Here is a 19,891-nt window from a genome sequence, read left to right on the forward strand (position 1 = left end):
GATCCCCTTCCTGCTCTGCCCCGCCTCCTTCAGGGAGCCTCCCCGTCGCCCCCGCATCCCACACACAGAGCGAGTGTGGAAGAGTGCCCGTGCGAGGCCTGCTGGCCTCTCCCTGTGACTGGCATCTTTCTGGTTGGGGTCCGGGGCAGGTGTTTAGGCACAGACCCCAGAGTCCCATTGTCCCCGACCCTCTGCTTGCTCTGGCCCAGTGGGGCAGAGAGGACGGGGAGGGCAGAGAGTTCCCGAGCAGAAGGACGGCATCCCTGGAGTCAGGGCCAGCGGACCTGGAATCTCAGCCCCGCAGCCTGGCCCTCCGCCTCTTTCCTGGCCTGGCAGTGTGGCCAGAGGAAGGCTCGCTGCGTGTCTGGGAGGGCTGGGCTGTGGCGGCAGGTGGTCTGCAGCCACCACACCCGCCTGGCCTCATGTTACCTGGAGAGCTGGGTTCACTAGGGTTGTGGCTGTGTGGGGGCAGGGGAGGAAGGGCACGGGAGGGGTGGCAGGGGTGAGTCCTGGGGTTGGCACGGGGCATGCAGAGGAAAGGGGATAGAGTGGGCTGAAGGACAGTGACTTGGGGTTGGGGATGGGAGGGGGAGTGGCCAGATCTCGGGCCGCTGGGATGAGGTCCCAGGGCTGTCGGTAGTGACGAGGTCTGGGTGTGACTGAGGGAGGGGTGCAGATGGGAAACACAGAGCTCTGGAGGAGGGGAGTCCCCGAGTGGGTGCGTCAGTCCCCCTGCCTGGGGCCCGGTGTGGTCCCCCACTGTGGGGTGTGTCCTTGCGTGTTGAGCACCATCAACACCCCGTCCAGTGCTGAGGCCCTTCCTGGGAAGCGAAGGCCCTGGGAGGCCAGAGGTCCTGCCGCGGGGGCTGCACGTGGCAGGTGCGCCGTCGCCCTCGGCCTCCTTTTTCCGTGCCCTCCTCCTGAGTCTCCCAGGGTCCTGGTCAGCTCAGGCCTTCGGGAGGCTGAGGTGGACATCTGGCCCTGCTCCCTCTTCTCTGGTCCGTGAGGCTCCGTCCCTCTGGCCTCCAGCCCTGGGCTGTCACTGTGCGGGGCAGTGCTGCTCAGCGCTGCTGCTGTCCAGTGTTGCATGTGTTCCTGCGCCACTGAGGGGCAGAGGCTCACAGAACGAGCTGCAAACGGTCACTGATGGGTGCCTTTCTCTGATCTGCTCAGGGCGGGCTTGCTGCCCCCTTTTATAGGTGAGAAAACTGAGGACTAGGGGTGTGAAGTGCCTTGTGCAGACCCCACCTAGGAAGGACTTGCTCTCCATCCTTGGGGGAGTCCCTTCAGCTTAATGAGGGGGCAGAGACCGTTCTGGGGCACCCCAGTTTAGACAGTACCATTTCTTGTCTGCTGCTGGAGGTCCGCCCTGGTCTTGGGGGGCCCCTGCCTCTGAGAGCCCCAGGCTGGGGGAGCAGAGCTTCAGGCAGAGGTCATGTCCTGCTTGGGAGCCCGTCCGGGGCAGACCTGGCTGCGCTGCAGCCTCAGCTCTGGCCTGGGAGCCTGGGTCACTGGACCTCAGCCTGAACTGCGTCCAGGAGCTCCCTCCAGCCCGGTGTCCGGTGGCGTCCTACTGGCGGGCCACCCCCTCCTCCTGGGCCTGGGGCCTTTGTCCTGGGAGCAGGGCTGCATTGCTGGGGCGTTCCCTGGAACCCCCGCTTCCTCTCGTGCCTTTTGGACAGGATCTGGGCGGTACGAGGACGGATGGTTCCCTCCAGTCACTGGGGGCGGGAGACAGATGTCCGGGGAAGAGCCTGGTGCCAGCCCTGTGGCACAAGGCCGGAGGAGGCTGGCAGTGGTGGTCACGGAAGCTGCTCAGTAGGAGGCCTCCTTGGGAGCGGGCATCACTCCGGTGGCCTCTGTCCAGCAGTTTTGAGGCAGCCGGGGCTCTTTCTGGGCACTGCAGCCCTCCCGCCTGGCCAGGCTGCCGCTTCCACCTGCCACCGGCAGCCAGCAGCCCCTGAAGTCTCTTGTCTGCTGCCCCCTCCCTCTTCCTCATCTGGCTCCCGCTGTCCATGGCCTGCCCTTGCCAGTTGGGACACCTTGGTGGAGACATCAGGGCTTAGACTGCAGGTGGATGGGTGGGAGTGGTGGGGAGGACGCTGAGGGTGCAGGCTGGCCAGAGGCCCTTGGGAGCCTGGGGGTTCGGGTGGACAGCTGCGTTCCCAGGCACGGGGGATGGGCCTGCTGGGCTCCAAGTCCCCAGGGCCTCGGGGCCCAGAGCCTGGCCAGGTGGGCACAGAGCAGCAGGCCAAGGACACACTGGCATTTCGAGTTCCCAGCCCAGCGGGCTCTGGCTGGGGCAACTCTTTGTGGCCCCAGCAGTGGGACCGCAGGTGAGCTGAGGACAGTCTGGGGTCTTTCCACCTTCCCGTCTGCGCAGACCCTGACTACTCAGGGCACGGTGACAGGAGCCCTCTGCCTGAATTTGCCCCTCAGAGCACCAGGTGCTGTTGGCTGGGCCCTTCTGTCCCGCCAGCTGCCCGCCTGCATGCAGGCGAGCTGTGGGCCAGTGGGCTGGAGGGTCTTGAGTGCGCCCCTAGCCTCCGCCACGTCTTACAGGTGGCGTGCCCTCGCTGTCCCTCCCGTCTTCCCAGGGCTGCCCTGCCCCTCGCTTCAAACTGTGGCGTGGCCCCTGCTCCCTGCTCCTGACTCAGATTCTGCTTGAGCTGCTTCCTCTGGGGACCCAGTGGTCTGGGGCTCCAGCTGTGCCCCTGGGGTCTCTAAAAGCCCCTGTTGGAGCCCTTGGGAGTGGGGGTGTCCAGCTGAGTCCGCTAAATGTTCAGGTACCCAATGCCAGGGCCAGGCTACCTTGTCAACAGGGAGCACAGTGCCTGGTACACAGTAGGTGTGCGGGTGCACCTGTGGAACTGGGCCGAGTCCTCCTGCGACCCTGGACCTGCCTGAGGTCGGTGTGGCCGCGCAGGACAACGCTGGTGATTCTCTGGGGCTGCCTTCCAGAGATGTGAGGAGACCGCTGGGTCCCCACCTGGACCGTGTCTGCTCAAGGCAGACACCCCGCAGCCCGCCGCTCTGTTTCCGGACTGATCTTTCTGGGTGGCGATTTCACTGGAATTTTGCAAATTAAGCTTTGATCCTTTAGAACTATACACGCGTGAAGTTTAGAGAGTAATTGAGTTCTACACGGTTAATTAAGGAAACAGTCGGCCCTCGCCGCGCCCCCGGCCTCTCCCCAGCCGGCTCCTCTGGCTCTTCTCGTGCGTCTTGGCTGCTTTGCTCTGAATACAACACTCGTGTTGCTGCTGCCTGCCTTTGTTTCTCAGTATGTAGACGTTCTTTGTGGACTTGCAAGGTGAGGGCCGAAGTCTCTCTACTGGCTTGAAACCCTTCTCTGCGGGCCACCAGGTGTGTGGCCTTGGCAAGTGACCCACCTCTCTGTCCAGTCTGCACAGGGAGAGAGCAGTGGGACGTCCCCCAGGGTGTCCTGGGGACGAGAGGGAACCCACGCGAGGCACTGCAGGGTGGTGGCGCGCGCCCGCTGTCTGGGGGCACCAGCCGCTGACCTTCCTGCGTTTTGTGTCTCCTCCTCTGGCGGCGCCGCTTCCCCGGGACCACCGCTGCCTCGGGCCCCTCCTCCGTGCCGTCTCCCCAGATGCGGGCCAGGCCGCTGGGCGCTGGTGAGTGCGCTTGGGGGGCTCCGGCTAGGCCAGCGATGCCCCCCACCCCAAGCTTCTGTCCCCCATCTCCCCGCAGGAGCGGAGAGTGTGGAGGCTGCTCCCATGGGGATGGGGCAGGCGTCCAGCATGTGGCCTGAGACCCACGGAGAGGAAACCCTTCCCATCCACCGGGGTTCTCACCGGGCCTTTGCGTCCCTTTCAGGTCCTCCCTGCCACCCCCTGCCAGCCACCAGCGTGGGGCCAGGACTCCTCACGCGCTCTGGCCGCACGGTGCGTCTGGGCTGAGACCTCTGGGTCCCGCTGGGCGAGCTGGCTGCCGGTGCTGCCCTGTCCTGGCCGGCTCAGGCACCGTGGGGGCAGACGAAGGCTGGACTTGCCGCTCCCTGAGGACGGGTCCCTGGAGGCCCGCCGACCCCGGGGACGTGGGCTGCTGCTGCTCCTCTGAGGGCCCCCTCAGGCCACAACCCTCCTTGCTCATGGGGGGTTTGTTCTGGTGAGTTGGGTGGTGTCTGGAAAGCGCTGAGCAGAGAGCCTGCTCCGACAGGGTGCTCTGTGAACCATGCCCACGTCATTGGGATGTGGCGGATCAGACAGACACCGCACACACCTCTGTGTGCCCGAAGGTCACGAGCCGGGTGTCCCAAGGGCAGTGTAGGCGCAGCACATTCAGAAAACTGGTGTGTCTGGATGGTCCCTTCCTGGGCCATGGGACGCTGGAAGGTCACAGGTGGCGGTTTTCAGGCTGGGGAGGTGCCCTCTGGGGAGGCCATCCTGGGGCTGCGGTCCGTGGGAGGAGCAGAGGGGTGGCAGGGTGCTGAGACAGCCCGGCCGGGGCGCCTGGCCCCACGCTTAGGAGCCAGCTGCGTGTTGGGTGCCTACCGCGCGTCACCCGTTCTGGGCACTCTCCGTGCGTCCGTTTATGACTCCCGACAGCCCTGGGAGGCTGTCTTGTATTACTCTCCACTTACAGGCGAGGGAACGAGGCCCGAGAGGGCCAGTGGCTGGTCCCCAGCTGCACAGGTAGCACGTGGCCGAGGCAGGTGGAGCCCCAGGCAGCCTGGCTCCAGCCCCATGCTGCCCCCTGCAGCTCAGGAGGACCTGGCTGGAGACGGCGCTTTGGCAGGGGCCCTGTGCCCTGCGGGCCCCCGGGGTCATGGGTGTGGGGCTCCTTTGGGACCATGGTGGTCTTTGAGAGGGAGCCCTGTGAGGAGGGACAGTGGGGCCTGGCTGAGCTGAGCTCCGGGCGCAGGCTGCCTGTTGACGCTAAGCAGAGTAAGGCTTGTGGGCAGGCTGGGCGGCCCGAGTGCACCCTGGATCCTGAATCCACGTGCTCACTTTCTCCTGCCTCCCCACCCGGTTCTGTTTCTTCCAGCTCTTCAGGAGAGTGGCGGCCCTGTCTCCTCTGAGAAGATGTCCTATGGCTCCATTGCTGGCAGCAGCGGCCTGGAGAGCCGTGGCCCTTTTGGGGGGCCCTCCAGACAAGGCTATCAGCCCCTAGGTGAGGACACGGCTGGCAGCATGGGTTGGAGAGGAGGGCGCATGGTGGTGGGTGGGTCTCCACTGTCGTGTTGGTGGACAGAGAGGGGTTCTGTCCTGACCAGCGCTGCCTGTGACCTGAGACCAGGGGTGGTGCTGGGGCGGCACCAGGAGAGAACGGAGCAGAGGAGGTGCCCTGCCCTGGGGGCAGGCCTGGGCGTCCACGGTCATTCTGCAGTAGTCTGGGGGCACCTGTGGGTGCATGGTGAGTGGCCAGGTGGGTGAATGGCAGTCTGTTCTTCCTAAGGGCAGCGTGGAGCAGGTGTTACTGCTCAGTGCACAACGGGGGAAACAGGCCCGTGGGTGATGGACAACGTCCCGGGGCTTTGCAGCTGGTTTGGGCAGGGGGGGCATCCACTTCTGCACTTCTGTGTGTGAGCCCGGCTCTGTCCACTGAGCCAGTGCGCCCCGCAGGCTGAGCCCCGGGTGTGCGCACATGGCCTCTGGGGGCCATGCCCCTCCTCGCTTTCCCCTACCCGAAAGGTGGCTGTGCTCCAGGTGGCAGGCATGTTACAGCAGGTCTCCACCCGCCGGTTCCCTCCTCTGGCCCCTGGCATCTGGGTGAGCGCAGCCTTCATGGGCAGCAGTCTGGGAGTGGGGAGGGGATGGAATTTGAGATCCCTGAGCTCTTTGCTTGTGCCTGTGGACCACACTTGCCCTGGCCTGAGGCTCAGCCCAGCACCTGGGGTAGGTCAGAGCCCTGGCTGCCCCGGTGGGGGTTGGGGTGGGGGTGGGTCCCCGTCCCCTTGGAGACATTCTGAGGGTGGCCCACGTTTCTTCCCTTTTGGCTTTTCTCGAGCTCCTCCAGGGCTCGGTTCCCCAGGGGTGCCTGACTGGGTGGTGGTCTGGATGAGGGGCCATCTCAGGCTCCTAGGCAGCCCCCTCCCAAGGCGTAGGCAGCGTGCGCTCGGCAGGTGGGGCTGAGTTGCCCGTGCACGTGGCCGTCCTTGTTGCTGTCGTCCCGTGGTCTCTTGGAGCTTTGCCACTTACTGCTGCCCAGGCTCAGGTGAGGCGCTGGGACACACTGGTGCCCGGGGCAAGGCGCCGTCCTGCAACACAGTCCCATCACTGTCCCCTTCCCTCCGTCCCTCCTTGAGCTGGGAGCGAGGGCCTCCTCCCTCTCCTTCCTGCTGGGAGTGTGCATCCAGGCAGCCCTGTAGATACTGGGGCCACGGAGGGGACACAGGTGGCCCCGTGCCACCAGGAGACGTTCCCCGAGTCATCTTACTTAGGTGCCATAAAGAGGGTGAGGGAGGAAGGAGGGTGTAGGCTCTGTTGCCAAGGAGGTCAGGGAGGACCCCTTGGGGGGGAGCTGGGGAGGAGGGACCCCCCAGGGTCTGAACAGGCCTGTCCTGTCGGGAAGCAGCGTGAGTGTGAGTGTGGGAGCACGTGAATGTGACATTCGGTTTAAATGTGCCAGTGAAGGGCTGATGACACAAACTCCCAGGTCCCGCCTTCTGGGTTGTGTGTTCGGCTGCCGCGCTCTTCCCGAGGTTTCACTCCCACGCGTCACGTCCTTACGCCGACCCTTGCTGAGCCTGCTCTCTTGGGACTGTTTAACGGGGCGTCCGTTTGTATTGTTCTGGGATTTGGGGTTTCGCTGTTTCGCTCCTGAGTCACTGCTGTTTGCCTGGCTGCCCCTGGCACCTTCCTGCTCTGCGGCGCTGGGTTATGTGTGAGGCCATGGCGGGGCGCCTGGTCCACGGGCGGGGGGCCGTTGGAGCGCCCGTTTTGGCCCCTGTCGCGTGGCAGCGCTGAGGACCCAGGGACACTGGTGCTGTTGGGACGCCCTGCACGTGAGGGGTGGCCGGGGCCGGGCAGACGCGTTGCTCGTGCTTCTGTGACCCGTCCCTGCTCCCGTCCTGTCGGCACCAGGCGGTGGCGGCCTTGACCGTTTGCCCATCTTGGGTGTGGAAGGGTGTCTTCTGGGTTGAATCCGCGTTTCCCTAGTAACTAACGGGGTTGATCAGTTTTTCCTGTGATTGTCGGACACTTGCATTTCTCTGGTTAACCCTCTCTGTGTTTTCCTCCTGGGTTTATCCTGCTCTTACTGACGTGTGAGGTCTCCGTACACATCCTGGGGGTGAAACCCTTGTCCGACATGCTGGCTTTTCATTTCGGTGCCTGCTGATGCCCCCAAGTTCTAAATTGTGACACACTGAGTTATCCGTCATCCCCTGTCACGGTTCGCATTTTTCTGTTTCATCTAATAAATTTTGTCACAAGCTGATAATGACTTTACCTTTGGTGTGCATATTTAAGCCTTCGAATCACTTGGAATTGAGTTTGTTTGAGGAGTGAGGTGGGGTGGGGACTGTGGTCTGTGGTGTCGCTTCTCTCTGCTTGTGTAGCGAGTTGTCCTGAACCCTTTACTGAGAACCCCACCCCTTCTGCAAACGTGCGGTGCCAGCTCTGTGACAAATGCGGTTCCGTGTAGGTTCCCTCGGCTGGTTGTCTGTGTCTGTGCAGAATTCCATCTTCATTGGCATAGTTTTTGTGACTCTCGGTATTTTTTATGGCAAGTTGCTTATTTCCCTCGGAGATGCCCGGGGTGCGTTTGGCCTGTGGCTGCGCACACCTCGGAGTCCCTGTCACAGCTGGGCTGGGACTGCTCTGCGTCCGCGGCGGTTGGTGCGTGAGGGTCGGAATCCTTGGCGTCCTGAGTCTCCGGTGCACACACGTGCTTGTCTTTCTGTTTATGGAACTTCTTTCACGGCTTCAAGTGTTTATCGTTTTCTCTGTGAAGATCTTACATATCTCTCATTAAACTTATCTTAACAGAAACTTACTTTTGCTGCCATTCTGAGCAGTGCCTGCTCTAAGTCTTTGTGGCTGGTGCATGCACACATTAGTTTCTTTTAGAAGCTAAGTCCAGGGGTTTTATTTAACTTTCACACATTATTAATTATGATTATCTTACTTACTAAATGTGGGGAATTTCAAACATAGAAGAAGAGACACAATAACGTAAGGAACCCAGCGCATGCCCACTTGGCTTTGTCACGTGTGCCCTGCAGCCGGGCCAGCCTCACCCGTGCCGTCAGGACCCCCCACCCCGGGGCGTTTGGAAGGAAGTCCCGGAAGTCAGCACATCTCATGTGTGAGTATTTCAGAGTGTCTCCTCCTTTCTGTGATCACATGTCCTACCAGAATGTAGCCGTGGCTTCCTGCCCAGCGTTCAGACTCCAGGTGCCCACAGGAGCCCACAGGTGCCTGGCGTCTCCGTGGGCACCCTGATCAGGTCCACTGTCGTGGGTTGATACACCTTTTAAGTCTTTCTGATTCTCCAGATATTCCTCCATCTTTTAGTTCTGCTGCTTCTTTTTTTTTTTTTTTTTAAAAACTTTGTTTCTTGAAGAGACCAGGCTTTTCCTTTGGAGTGTAGTTGATTTTTGTCCACTGCCGTCCTGCTGAAGTCCTTTTATGAACTGCAGTGATTTGTAGAATCTTGAGTTTCCTGTATAGACAGTGTTATTTGTGAGTATCACAGTGTTTTTCTCTTCGGTTTCAACGCCTTCGCCTTTGGCGTGCTCTCCCTGCCGCCCTGAGCTGGCGGAAGCGGCAGCACAAAGCTGAGTGCGAGCGGTGATTGTGCCCCGGGTGCGTTGTTGCGAGAACAGGGCTTTGTGCTTCTCACGTGTTTCTGGGGTTTTGCTGTGAAACCGCCACCCGGGCCGAGGGTTTTCCTGGTGGAAGGCCTTTGACGGCCAATTACTTTCCCATCTGTACAGGCGTCCAGGCTCTCTGTTTCTTACTGGGTCAGTTTGTGAAGTTGTGGTTTTCAGGACGTGTGTCTGCTCCATCAAAATGTTCAAGTTGTCTGAAATAACGCTGTTGGTGGCCACATCGTCAGGTGTGACCCGGGCAGCATCCTGGGTGGTTAGGGGCACAGCTCAGAGGCAGCTGCTCCGGTTCCGACCCCCCGTCGCCGTGTTCCAGCCGGTCCCAACCCCCCCCGGAAATGGGTCGGGTAGAGAGGGGAGCTTCCCTCCCATCGCGTGGAGGTGAGGGGTCCAGGGTTCCCGCTATTTACTAGCGCCCGAGGTGTCGGGACCACACCCACGTTTTATTCCTAAATCTGTCTGTTCGCATGGCTCCTCTTTTCTTCTTCTGTGATCAGTGTTGACAGACACTGGTAATTTTATAAGCCTCGCCAAAGAAATGACTTGTCTTTCTTGATCTTTATTATATGCTAGTTTTAAGATTTGATGGATTTCTTTCTTTCTTTTTTTTTTTCGTTTACAATTTTTTGTGGGAGAGCAATCAGGTTTACTGGGAATTGAACCCAGAACCTCGTGTGTGCTAGGCTCTCGCTCTGCTGCTGATCTAGCCCCTGCCCCAGGGCTGCTGGATTCTGCCAGTGTGTTTAGTGTTTCCCTCCTCCTCTCTCTGAGTTGATGCTGTTTTGTTTTTCTAACCCCTAAGTTGGACGTTTACCTCATTCATACTCAGTTTTCATTCTTTTCCAATAAAAGCATTTAAGAATATAAATGTCCAAATAATTACTGTTTTAGTTGAATATCATCCATTAAAAATATCTGATATTTTTAAAGTTAATGTTTAGTTGTATTATTTTATTTCCATTATGATTTCTTCTCTGATCCAGGGTTTATTTAGAATCATAGTTTATCATTTCCAAACATACGACTTTTCTTAGTTGTCTTTTAAAAATGATTTCTCAGTTAATTACATCTCTGTCAACAAAGGATCCGCATCGTCCTGATTTGTTGACAGTTGCTGAAACCCGGACTGCTTCTGTGATGCTGGCTGTGACTCTGAGGGTGACCGGGAGGGCTCCCAAGGAGGCAGACCCCAGGTGCGGGAGCAGCTGCCATCAGTGGTTCCTCCTGTGTGCTAGGTGCTGTGGGTTATGGGTTAATTGGTGACCCTGAAGTTAATAACGCAGAGCTTAGGGTGGGCTGTTATCGTAAAATCCCATCAGAAATGCAGCAAAAAGCCAAGTGGGAGATTACTGACGCATAAAGAACTCACTTAAGTAGGAGGAAAACCCCCACGTCTTTATACAGATGGGCCCGATCCGTGTAGAGAGGGATGGCTCAGTGTGAGAAGTGCTCAGCCGCACTGGTACCCGGAGAGGTGGACGTGCACAGGGCCATCCTCCCGTGGCCAGGCTGTGCGGGGCGGGCTCCCTCAGAGGAGAGGGCACGCTGCTCCCTGCCTCCGGACCCTGCCTTCCCTCTCCTGGCCCAGCCCTGCCCCTTCTCTGTTAGGAAGTAACCAGAGATTTAGGCAGAGGTGTTCGCTGCAGCAGGACACAGGACAGTTCAGCAACGCCGTAGCTCGCATTGGTGGGATGTGATGCCGTCTTTGGGGTCGGTTGTTGGAAGGTGCCGGGTGACCCATCCGCATCCAGAGAGGATGACAGACGTGGGGAACGAAACAGGTGAGACCACGTCCACTGTTGCTAGCTGTGTGAGAGCCTCCCCCCTCAGTGACAGCAGCGTTTACCTCAGGGCGCGTGGTTACCATGGATCTGTACTGTTTACTTTATACTTGTCTGCTTCAAATTTAAGTTGTCCCAGCTCTTCCCAGGGTTCAAAGTTGGTGGGATTCCAGAGGGCAGGCCAGACTGGCCCCTCCATGGGTGTCTGGGGACCGCATGGAGTAACCTGAGGGGGTGGTGGGCAGGGCTGGGACTTCTGGTGACTGGATGCGGTGTGGCGAGGACATTGGGTGGCACGTGTGGCCTGCGGTCTCCTTGCTCCCCACAAAGCAGATGGTGACCCCATTGCTGGGTTCCGGGGCAGCGGTCGCTGGGGCTGGGGTTCCCATCTGGGGAGGAGGCCCTGCCTGGAGGCTCCCTGTGAAGCCCTTGGGGAAGAGGGCATTCATCTAGCCTAGCCCTCTTGAGAGATGGGCCCCGTCCTGGACCTTCAGACCCAGACACACCTGGACGTGGAGGCCTTGCCTGAGGAGGAGCTGCTGAGGCAGGGGCTCAGTGGAGACGGGCCCGGGGCGTCAGTCACCCGGGAGTTCCCTGGGCCGCCGCTGTGGCCAGACAGCTTCGGAGCACACTCCTGGGACCCGCCCTCCTCCTTGGAGCCTGGACGGAGCGGGGCCGGCACACAGCCTGGCCCCACCACCTCCGCCGACCCTGAGGTGCCCTGGGTAGGATGCAGCCTGGCTCCGGAGGCATCCGAATGTCTTCACAGTGTGCCTCTTAGGGTCTGGGAATTCAGCGAGCCTGTCCCGGAGGCTCAAAGAGGAAACTGCATCCTCCCTGGGGCCCAGTCCTGTGCCTGGGCCTGTTGAGGGCCCCGCAGTCGCTGCTCAGCTCCACAGACACGTATCAGGGGAACCGATTTTTTTTTCCCCCACTTCCGATATGCCATGAACAATTCTTCCATAAAATGCAATGGAATGGTCCCATGCTGGTGGTGTGCCGATTTCAAATGGTCATAAGCGTTCCCAAAACCTTATTCTCCGCTTTGCATATCGCAGACAGATAACACCTGTTGAAGTCCTGGCCTGGTCTGTGGGCCACACCTGAGGCTCTGCTCTAAGAAGTTTCATACTGGCTTGGAATCACCTTCCAGAAGAATTGGGGTACAGAGAAAGATCTGAAAAATCCGAAGTTTTGAACTTGGTGCTGGCTTTCAGCAAAAGGGGGGTGTCCTGCAGGATGTGGCGGTCAGGGAGGGCTTCCTTGAGGAGGTGGGTCTGAGTGAGTGGAGCTCTCAGCATGGATGCTTGGAGAGCCTGGGGCACCTGCTGTCCTGCATGAGAGCCTCACTCCACCAGCAGCACCCTGAGCCACCCTGAGCCACTCTGCGGACAGGCTGGGCATAACCATGACTATCCCTTGCTGTCTGTAGAGTGTGCTAAATTTTGGACCCAGTATGGGATCCACCATTTCCCTTGCCCATCACCTGAGAGCAACCTATGGGACCCCTTTGTGAGCGAGGGGCCAAGAGGGGCCAAGAAGCGAGGTACTTCCACTGGGACGCTGGGGCTGGGGGGCCCCAGGGAAGGGCACCCACAGATGCCTTGTGCTAAGGAGGGAGGGTCAGCAGGTAGGCCTTGGAATTCCAGGGGCTCAGGCTGGGGGACCCTGGGCAGTACTGAGCCAGGGGAGCTGGAGCAGGGATTCCCACCTGTCTCTACCTTCTCCCCCCCAAGCCCTTCCTTTCCTTCCTCAAGGACCATGGATGGCGTGGTGGGGCTGGACCAGTGGCAGGAGAGATGTTGCCAGGCTGTCAGGGTGACCTGGTCTCCAGGGATGAGGCCAGTCCTACAGGATGGAGAGTGAGGGTCTGGACTGGCGCCCATGGCCACTTGGTCTGAGGGCCTGTGGCCACCAGGGCCACCACTGGTCCTCCTTGCAGAGGGGCCTGGCGCAGACGTGTGAGGTCCTCTGTGTGCTTTAGGAGGGTGCTGTGCAGGAGGGGAGGCTGAGGCCTTGACTCATCCAGCTGGGCAGGAAGGCAGGAGTCAGCGGTGCCCTGTGGGGTCTTGGTCAGGGCATCTGACTTGTTATTGGTGAGGGCTGTCCCCAGGTAGGCCCTGGCCCTGGTCCCAGAGGGCCTTCTCCCTGCGGACGGGAGACAGCTGCCCCCGACCACAGCTGCAGGAGGCAGGCAGGGCTGGGGTGGCCCTTTTTAGAGACAGGCACTGTGGCCCAAATGCCTGGCTGGGTGCCATCCAGCCAGGCAGTGGCAGGGCCAGGACTTGGACCCAGGCCCCAGAACACCCAGCAGGGCGTGGCCGGGAGCTGGCAGCAATGTTCTGAATTGGAAGCCAAAGAGAAGGCGCCCCAGGAGCTGCTGTCACAGCCGCCACCCCACCAGCCAGGGCCTTAAACACCCACCTTTTGGTGCCTTTCCAGGGCCAGGGGTCACCACTGACGGCAGCGGGACACTGGAGCCTACCTTGCTGCCTGCCGGCCTGAAGAAGGACTCGGCTGTCAGAACCCATGGCCGGAAGATGGGGCCCAGCACCACCCGGACCAAGAAGAGGAAGCCCAACTTCTGCCCGCAGGAGACGGAGGTGCTGGTGTCCAAGGTCAGCAAACACCACCAGCTGCTGTTCGGCACCGGGCTGCTGAAGGCTGAGCCCGCCCGCAGGTACCGCGTGTGGAGCCGCATCCTGCAGGCCGTGAACGCACTGGGCTACTGCCGCCGCGACATCGTGGACCTCAAGCACAAGTGGCGGGACCTGCGGGCTGTTGTGCGGCGCAAGCTGGGTGCCCTGCGCAGAGTGGCCCCTGGCCCCGCTGAGCCCCAGGCCCTGGCCCTCACGCCTGTGGAGCAGGTGGTGGCCAAGACCTTCTCCTGCCAGGCCCTGCCGTCTGAGGGCCTCGACCCGGAGCCGCCCAGGGGTGAGTTCCGCGCCCAGCTGGCCCCACCCGGCAGGAAACCGGTGTCCTTCCTGTGCCTCCTGTCCCCTGCCCCCCCTGCGACCTCTGGACCCTTCCTGTCCTTCATCCTCCTTCACTCCCGCTACAGCATCTAAACCCCAGGCGCTTCAGGGGAGTTGGCTTCCCCCTCAGTGGCGCTCAGCCCTCTCCCACACCGCGCAGAGCTCCGAGCCAGCACAGACACCGCGCTCTTCCAAGGGCATCTAGTTCCAGCCTTTGGGCCGAGACCTGCAGTAAGAAAGACGTTTTCTCCTGCCACCAGCGTCCCTGGTGCATCTGAACCCCAGAGGCTCCAGGGCGGTGCTCACCCCACCGCTGTTCCTGCTGCGCGTCGCTCCTGTCCCGTCCCACCGCTGAGCAACGTGCTCCTGGCAACTTTCCGAACTGGTTTCCCCACCTGGTGTCAGGGCTCGGCTTGGAATGCCCGGTGTCTCTGTTGCTGATTCAACGTCCAGGGGCGGCCTCAACACGGGCTGGGCTGACCCTGTGTATCAGGATGGGCAGACGGAGACCCAAGCCCCGGTTACCAGGTACTTCAGGCCTCTAGACTCAGGCAGAGCCCTTCCCAGGCCGCTTTCCAGGGGTGCATCGCTCCATGGGGCCTGACTGCTCCATGAGGGCTCTAGTTGTGTGTAGCAGGTCGGCGCAGGTCTGCCACCTGGGAGCTCAGCTCTGGGTCCCAGACAGGTGCTGGGACAGCACGTTGTGTGGAAGGGCGCCGACCCAGCGGCATGCAGGCTACACGACTGCTGTGTGAGGCCATCGCGGCAGCAGCCACGGGGCTGGAGGAGGGTGAGGGTGCCCCGTCCCTGTGCTGGGTACCTGCTGCATGAGCCTTGGGTGTCTGTTCTGCCACTGGGCTGGGCTGGCCTTGAGTTTGCGGCTGCAGCAGGTGGTCCCCACCCCTCAAGACACCAGCCCAGCTCTGCTTTTGCTCCGAGCCTGTGTGCGGCAATGACTCAGATGGTGTGGGGCGCCTGGGAGATGTTCCGAGCTGCAGCCTCTGCTCGGCCCCCAGGAGAGACGGGCAGAAGTGGCAGCCCCCAGACCATGCAGACCCCCAGTGGCCTCTCCTCTGGGCAAGGCTGCTTTCCTGAGGCCGTGGGGCTCCTGCTGCCTCTGGTGTTGGAGCTTGGAGGCCATCTCAGCCCACGGCCTCACCCTCTGTGCTATTTGGGGTGAGGACAGGTGCCCCAGTGGGTCAGACAACTTGTGTTGAGGTGGTGATCACGCTGGGAGACCAGGGGTCTATGGTCCTGGGGCCCCAGGCTCCTTGACCTCTGCTTCCATGAGGAGCAGCTGTCCTCAGAGGTCAGAGTCGAGGGCTCGTGAGGAGTGTGTGGTGGCCGTGGCTGGCCCACAGGAGGGCTGGGTGCAGGCTTGTGGACAAGGCCGTGGACGAACAGATGTGGTGTTGACAGGGTGGCAGTGACGTTGGTGGGAGCCATGCTGGGGGACATGGTGAAGACAGGTGAGGGGCCCCTTATCCAGCCCTGTGTCCCAGGCCTCTGGTCCCCTGGGCCGTTTGTGCTGCACTGGGCCCCAGGAGCACGTTCTCTGGCGTGGGGTCAGAGGGCAGGGGCTAGAGGGCGTGTTCAGGCCTGAGGCCAAGGCCCCGGTCTGCTGCTCACTGGCCCTCAGCTCCTTGCAGTCTGTCCACTGCCGCCCCGTCCTCGCGTCCCACCCACGCGCACCAGGACTGGCCTTTACTGCCCCCCAGCGAGAGTCCCTCTGCCCCTGCCTTCCCAGGACACGAGTGTCTGGACTGTCACCTGTGAAGATGCCCAGATGTGCGTGGGGGGCAGGCATTCACTGGAGGCCGTTCTCTCATGTTCCGGCCCTTGGTCAGCATCTTCCACATCACTGGCCCCTCCTCCGTGCAGGGTCCGTGCCTGAGCCACAGAGCCAGTAGCAGGTGGCCGCAGAGGTCCAGGCTGTGACCCGGAGCCCCAGGTAGGCTGCTGGGTCTGAACACCAAGAGTCAGAGGCGGGAGAGGAGAGGAGACACAAAGCTGTGCTCTGGTCTGGCCTCAGACACACATGCAGGCTGCCCGGCCACTGCGGTGCCGGGTGGGGCCGCGCCCAGCTGTGAGTCAGCTTCCCCGCGGTCCGTATCCGGGGAAAGCTGGGGCCACGTTTGACTCCCGAGGGGCTCTCCATGCTGGCCATGGGGTGTTGTGCAACCGAGACACCCTGGGTCCCTCTGGGTCCCCCTCCCACCCGGCCTGTGGCTGCTTAGGCACCCTTGGGACCCAGCAAAGGGCAGGGCAGCCCCTGCAGCAGATGGGGTGCCGACCTGGTAACAAAGCCGAACTGGCAGCTGGACAGGGACGTCTTCGTCCTTGTCCCCGCGTCGGGCAGATAAGGCCCCGCAGCCCGCGGTGAGATGTGGGCGATGCGGAGCCCGGTCGCTTTAACGTCTCCTTATCTCTGCTCACGGTGGGGGCAGGGCAGGATGGGGAGGCCCAGGGACAAGCCTGATAAGCTGTGCTGATGTTTTATTTTAATTTCCCGAGGACAGTGGAGTCGTTCAGGTGGCGTGAAGAGGGCTTCCCCTTCTTTCTCGGGCTGGGGGTGAGGGGCTGCTGCAGAAGGGGGCGCCCCCTGGGCTCCTCCAGGGTGTGCTTTGCCCAGCACGTGCTCTGGACACCTGTGCGGAGGGAGAGGTGGGTGGGCCCCGCCCCTGCCCTGAGGGAGGCCGCCTGGGCCGTGGGGGACCTGGCGCTGGGAAGACGGGCTATGTGGTGGCCACAGGCCAGGGCCGCGGGGCTGGGCAGAGGCAGGTGCTCCGGTCTCCCCCCTCGTTCTGAACACAGGGCACAGCTTCATCCAAGTTTGACTGAACGGGCAGGACAGCGCGTCCCCTGAGGGCCCAGTTCAGTGAGGCGTGCCCAGGAGCACCCCACAGGGACGCTTACTGCAGGGCGTCCTGTGGCTCCCGTGGTCTCCCGTGCCCCTGCCCACCTAACCTGGGGCAGCGCTCAGTGCCTCGGCCGGGTGGGCTGGGCTCCACTTTGCAGGGCCTCACCTGCGGGGGTCTGCGGGCTGCTCTTCTCGGGCTCCACTTCCTTCCCATCCTCGTATGTCGAGGACCGGCCAGGGGTGCTGGGAAGTTGGTTGCTCATCCTTCCGCTGCTCAGGAGGGGACCCTCCACAGTTTGTGTCCCGTCCACGAGGTGAGTGGGCCCTTGTTGTCAGCTTTGGCCCCGTAAAGGTGTGCGAACGTCTGTGTGTGGATGTGTGTTCTTGCGTTCTTGAGGGGGGACTGGATAAATACCTAGGGGTCTAATTGCTAGTTGTGTGTGAGTGTAAGTTAACTTTGTAAGATGCTACTGACCTGTCATCCCCGGGCTGCGCCTGTCTCAGGCCCCACAGTAGGGCCCGCAAGGCCCCTCGGCACCCCTGCCGCACTGCTGCCGTGGTCCCGCCGGTTTTGGCCACTCAGCTGACGAGCCGAGGGACCGCCCCCTGTTTCAGCCGCCACCCATGCCCAGACTCTTGTCCCGTGCTTCCTGTCCGCTTGTCCATCTTCCTTGGCGCTCAGTCCACGCCTGTCCCCTGTTGGGCTGCTGGCCTGTCCTGTCACATGGGCTTGGTCTTGGTTCTGGATATAAGGGACCCGTCAGACCCCCGCGAGTCTCTCGGGCTCTGGCGGCTTGTGTTCCTTCACTGTCTTTCTGAAGGTCAGAGCAGGGCGTTTTGACGCCCGCGCTTCCTTGTCCGGCCTGTGCCCTCCGTACCCGACCTAGTAAACCTCTGCCCGGGGGCTGCAAGTTCCCAGAGCTGTGGGTTGTGTGTTTTTCAAAATAGTTTTATAGTTTCAAGTCCATGACCCATGCTGAGTGCATTTTTGAGCTTGGCGGATTTGGGGTCACGGTTCGGTGGACGTCAGCTGTTCACGCCGGTGGTTGCGTGCCGAGTGGCCTGGGCACTTCTGGCCACACGCGTCTGCCCGTCTGTGTCCTGCTTATGTGACACGCGCTGTGCGGGGCGGCAGCTGTGGGGTGACTTGGAGTGAGCATGGAAGCACTTCCTCCTGTTTTCTGCGAGGGTCTGTGTGGAATCGGTGCTGTCCTTCCCTTACGGACGTGGCGGCGTCACCAAGGCAGCCATCTGAGCCGGCGTTCTCTCTGGGGAGGCTTGTCACCCAGTCTCTGTTCTGAGCCGTCCGCGCTGCCCGTTCTTCTCAAGTGAGCTTTGCTGCTGTTTGGTGTCTTCAGGGAACTTGCGTGTTTCATCAAAGTCATCAGAGTGACTGGCACGAAGTGTCGCTAACGTCCGAACGCCTGTGGGGTCCGTAGCGAGAGCGCCTCTCTCCTTCCTGATGTTGCCAGTTTGTGTTTTCTCCGTTTGGTTCTCCGCTGGTCTGGCTGCTAGTCTGTCGGTTCTGTTGATTGTTTCAAAGGACCAGGTCCTGATTTCATTCGTTCTCTGCTTGCCCTGCCGAGTCAGTTGCGCTCTGCTGGCCGTCTGCGCCCCTTCCTCCGGCCTGTTTGGGGCCGTCTGTGTCGGTCGCCGACCTGAGACCCTCTCCTCCCCGGGCGCGGCTGCGGCAGCTTTCCCGCGGCGCGCTGCTCTGCCCACACGCGTCCGTGCGCTGCGGTTTCACTCAGTTCAGTGCTCTCTAAGTTCCTCCGTGATCTTGCTCTCTCACTGATGGCTGTTCGGAGGCGTGTGGCTGCCTTCCGAGCACTTCTCTGTCCCCAGGCGCCTTCCTGCTGCTGGTCTCCGGTTTAATCCTCTCGTGCCCAGAGGGTGTGTTTTGCTTGACTTTCAGCTTTTATGAGCGTTGAGACCTGCTCTGTAGCCTGAGGCGGGGCGTCCTCTGGGCTCCTGGTGTGCTTGACACGAACGTGTGCTCGGCTCCTGTCGGGTGGCGTGTCCTGCACGTGTTGCCCTGGCCCGGTTGATGGCCACGCTGACCGACAGCTGGTCTCCGCCTGCCAGGTGTCCATGGCCCCGTCCTGGCAGGGCGCTGCGCCCCTGCGTCTCCCCGAGACCCTCCCCAGGCTCAGGAGTGAAGCTTCTCCTGCGTGCACCTGTGTCTCTCTCTGAACACCAGGGTGGCATCTCTGGGCCAGGGGGCAGAGGACCGTCTTCTGTGGGACAGCAGGCCTCTCCGTCGTGGCTGTGCCATCATAAGCGTCCGCTCCTTGCTAGGGCTTGATGGTGCCCACGCCATGTTCAATGTGTTTTTTTAATGGAGATAAAATTCACCATTTTAACCGCTCTGAAGTGTATGGCTCAGTGGTTTTTAGTACATTCACGTTGTGCAACCATCACCACTGTCTAATTCCAGAACATTCCGTCACCCCAAAGGGAGACCCCACACCCGTTAGCAGTCAGCCCACCCCCACCCCCCGCCCTGGCCACCACGGGTCTGCTTTCTGTCCCATGGACCTGCCTCTGGGTGTGGACATTTCATGTAAGTGGAATCAGAGGCCTCGGTATCTGGCTTCTAACCAAGGAGCATTTTCCAGACTCTGCCATGTGGTGGCATGTCTGTGGTCCTTCCTCTCCCTGGCTGTCGGCCGGACCATGCTTCCTCATCAGCTGGTGGACATCGGGTGGTCCTGCCTGTGACTCTTGGACACGTGTGTTCAATCTTGTACCCTGGCTGTGCCCGGCCGTGGGGAGCAGGGCGGATGGCACCAGGCTTGGCCCAAGGACCCCCATCTCTGTGCCTTTCTCTCCTTCTCCAGCCGAGTGCCTTGGGGCAGGTGGTTCCTGTTACATCTCTGAGGCTCCTTCCGACCCTGGTGGGCAGAGCTGGGGGGGGGTGACTTTGTCCAAGGGTGGAGGAGCCAGGCTGCTGCAGGCCACACGGTGAAGGTGTGTCCTCCCCCTCCCATCTCCTCGCAGCCACCCAGATGGACCCGAGTGACCTCCAGGAGCTGTTCCAGGAGACGTCAGCCAACGTCTTCAGGATCAACTCCAATGGTGAGTCTGTGCCCCAGCCTTGCCCCTCCCTGACCTGGCTGACCCTGGCTGCTGAGTGCACTGCAGGGTCGGGGTGAAATGGGGTGATGCTTGTGGCCTTCCCCGACTCTAGTGCCCTGCGGCCCAGGCCCAGGCGTCTCAGGACAGCGGGGGTGAGGGAGGTGGGCCAGGTTGGTATGAGCCTGCAGTCTCAGGCCAGGCAGTGTCCCCGGTGCTCTCCCTGCCCGTGTCACCCGGCTCCAGCAGGCACCCTCCTCAGCTCGACTCCTCTCTCTCCTGTCACACCCCTGTGACCTGGACGGGCCCTGGGGGAGGAGCGGGTAAGAGCCTTCCTCAGGTTGGCAAGGCTGGAAGACTCACAGGTCCTTGAGGCTGGGGGTCACGGTGGGAGCCACACCCC

At 61.3% G+C, this 19,891-nt stretch overlaps 1 protein-coding gene across 1 annotated transcript in view; it reads left to right on the plus strand.

Moving 5' to 3' along the window:
* Positions 1-19,891, plus strand: part of TSNARE1 (t-SNARE domain containing 1) — an 85,664-nt gene that overhangs the window by 28,865 nt on the left and 36,908 nt on the right. Inside the window, 4 exon segments of the mRNA XM_064476788.1 lie at positions 5,011-5,136; positions 12,011-12,124; positions 13,021-13,512; positions 19,414-19,491. Coding sequence (XP_064332858.1) covers positions 5,049-5,136; positions 12,011-12,124; positions 13,021-13,512; positions 19,414-19,491 — 772 coding nt within the window. The 5' untranslated portion in view covers positions 5,011-5,048.

This window comes from Camelus dromedarius, chromosome 20, assembly GCF_036321535.1.
Source record: "Camelus dromedarius isolate mCamDro1 chromosome 20, mCamDro1.pat, whole genome shotgun sequence".
Taxonomy (NCBI): Eukaryota; Metazoa; Chordata; class Mammalia; order Artiodactyla; family Camelidae; genus Camelus; species Camelus dromedarius.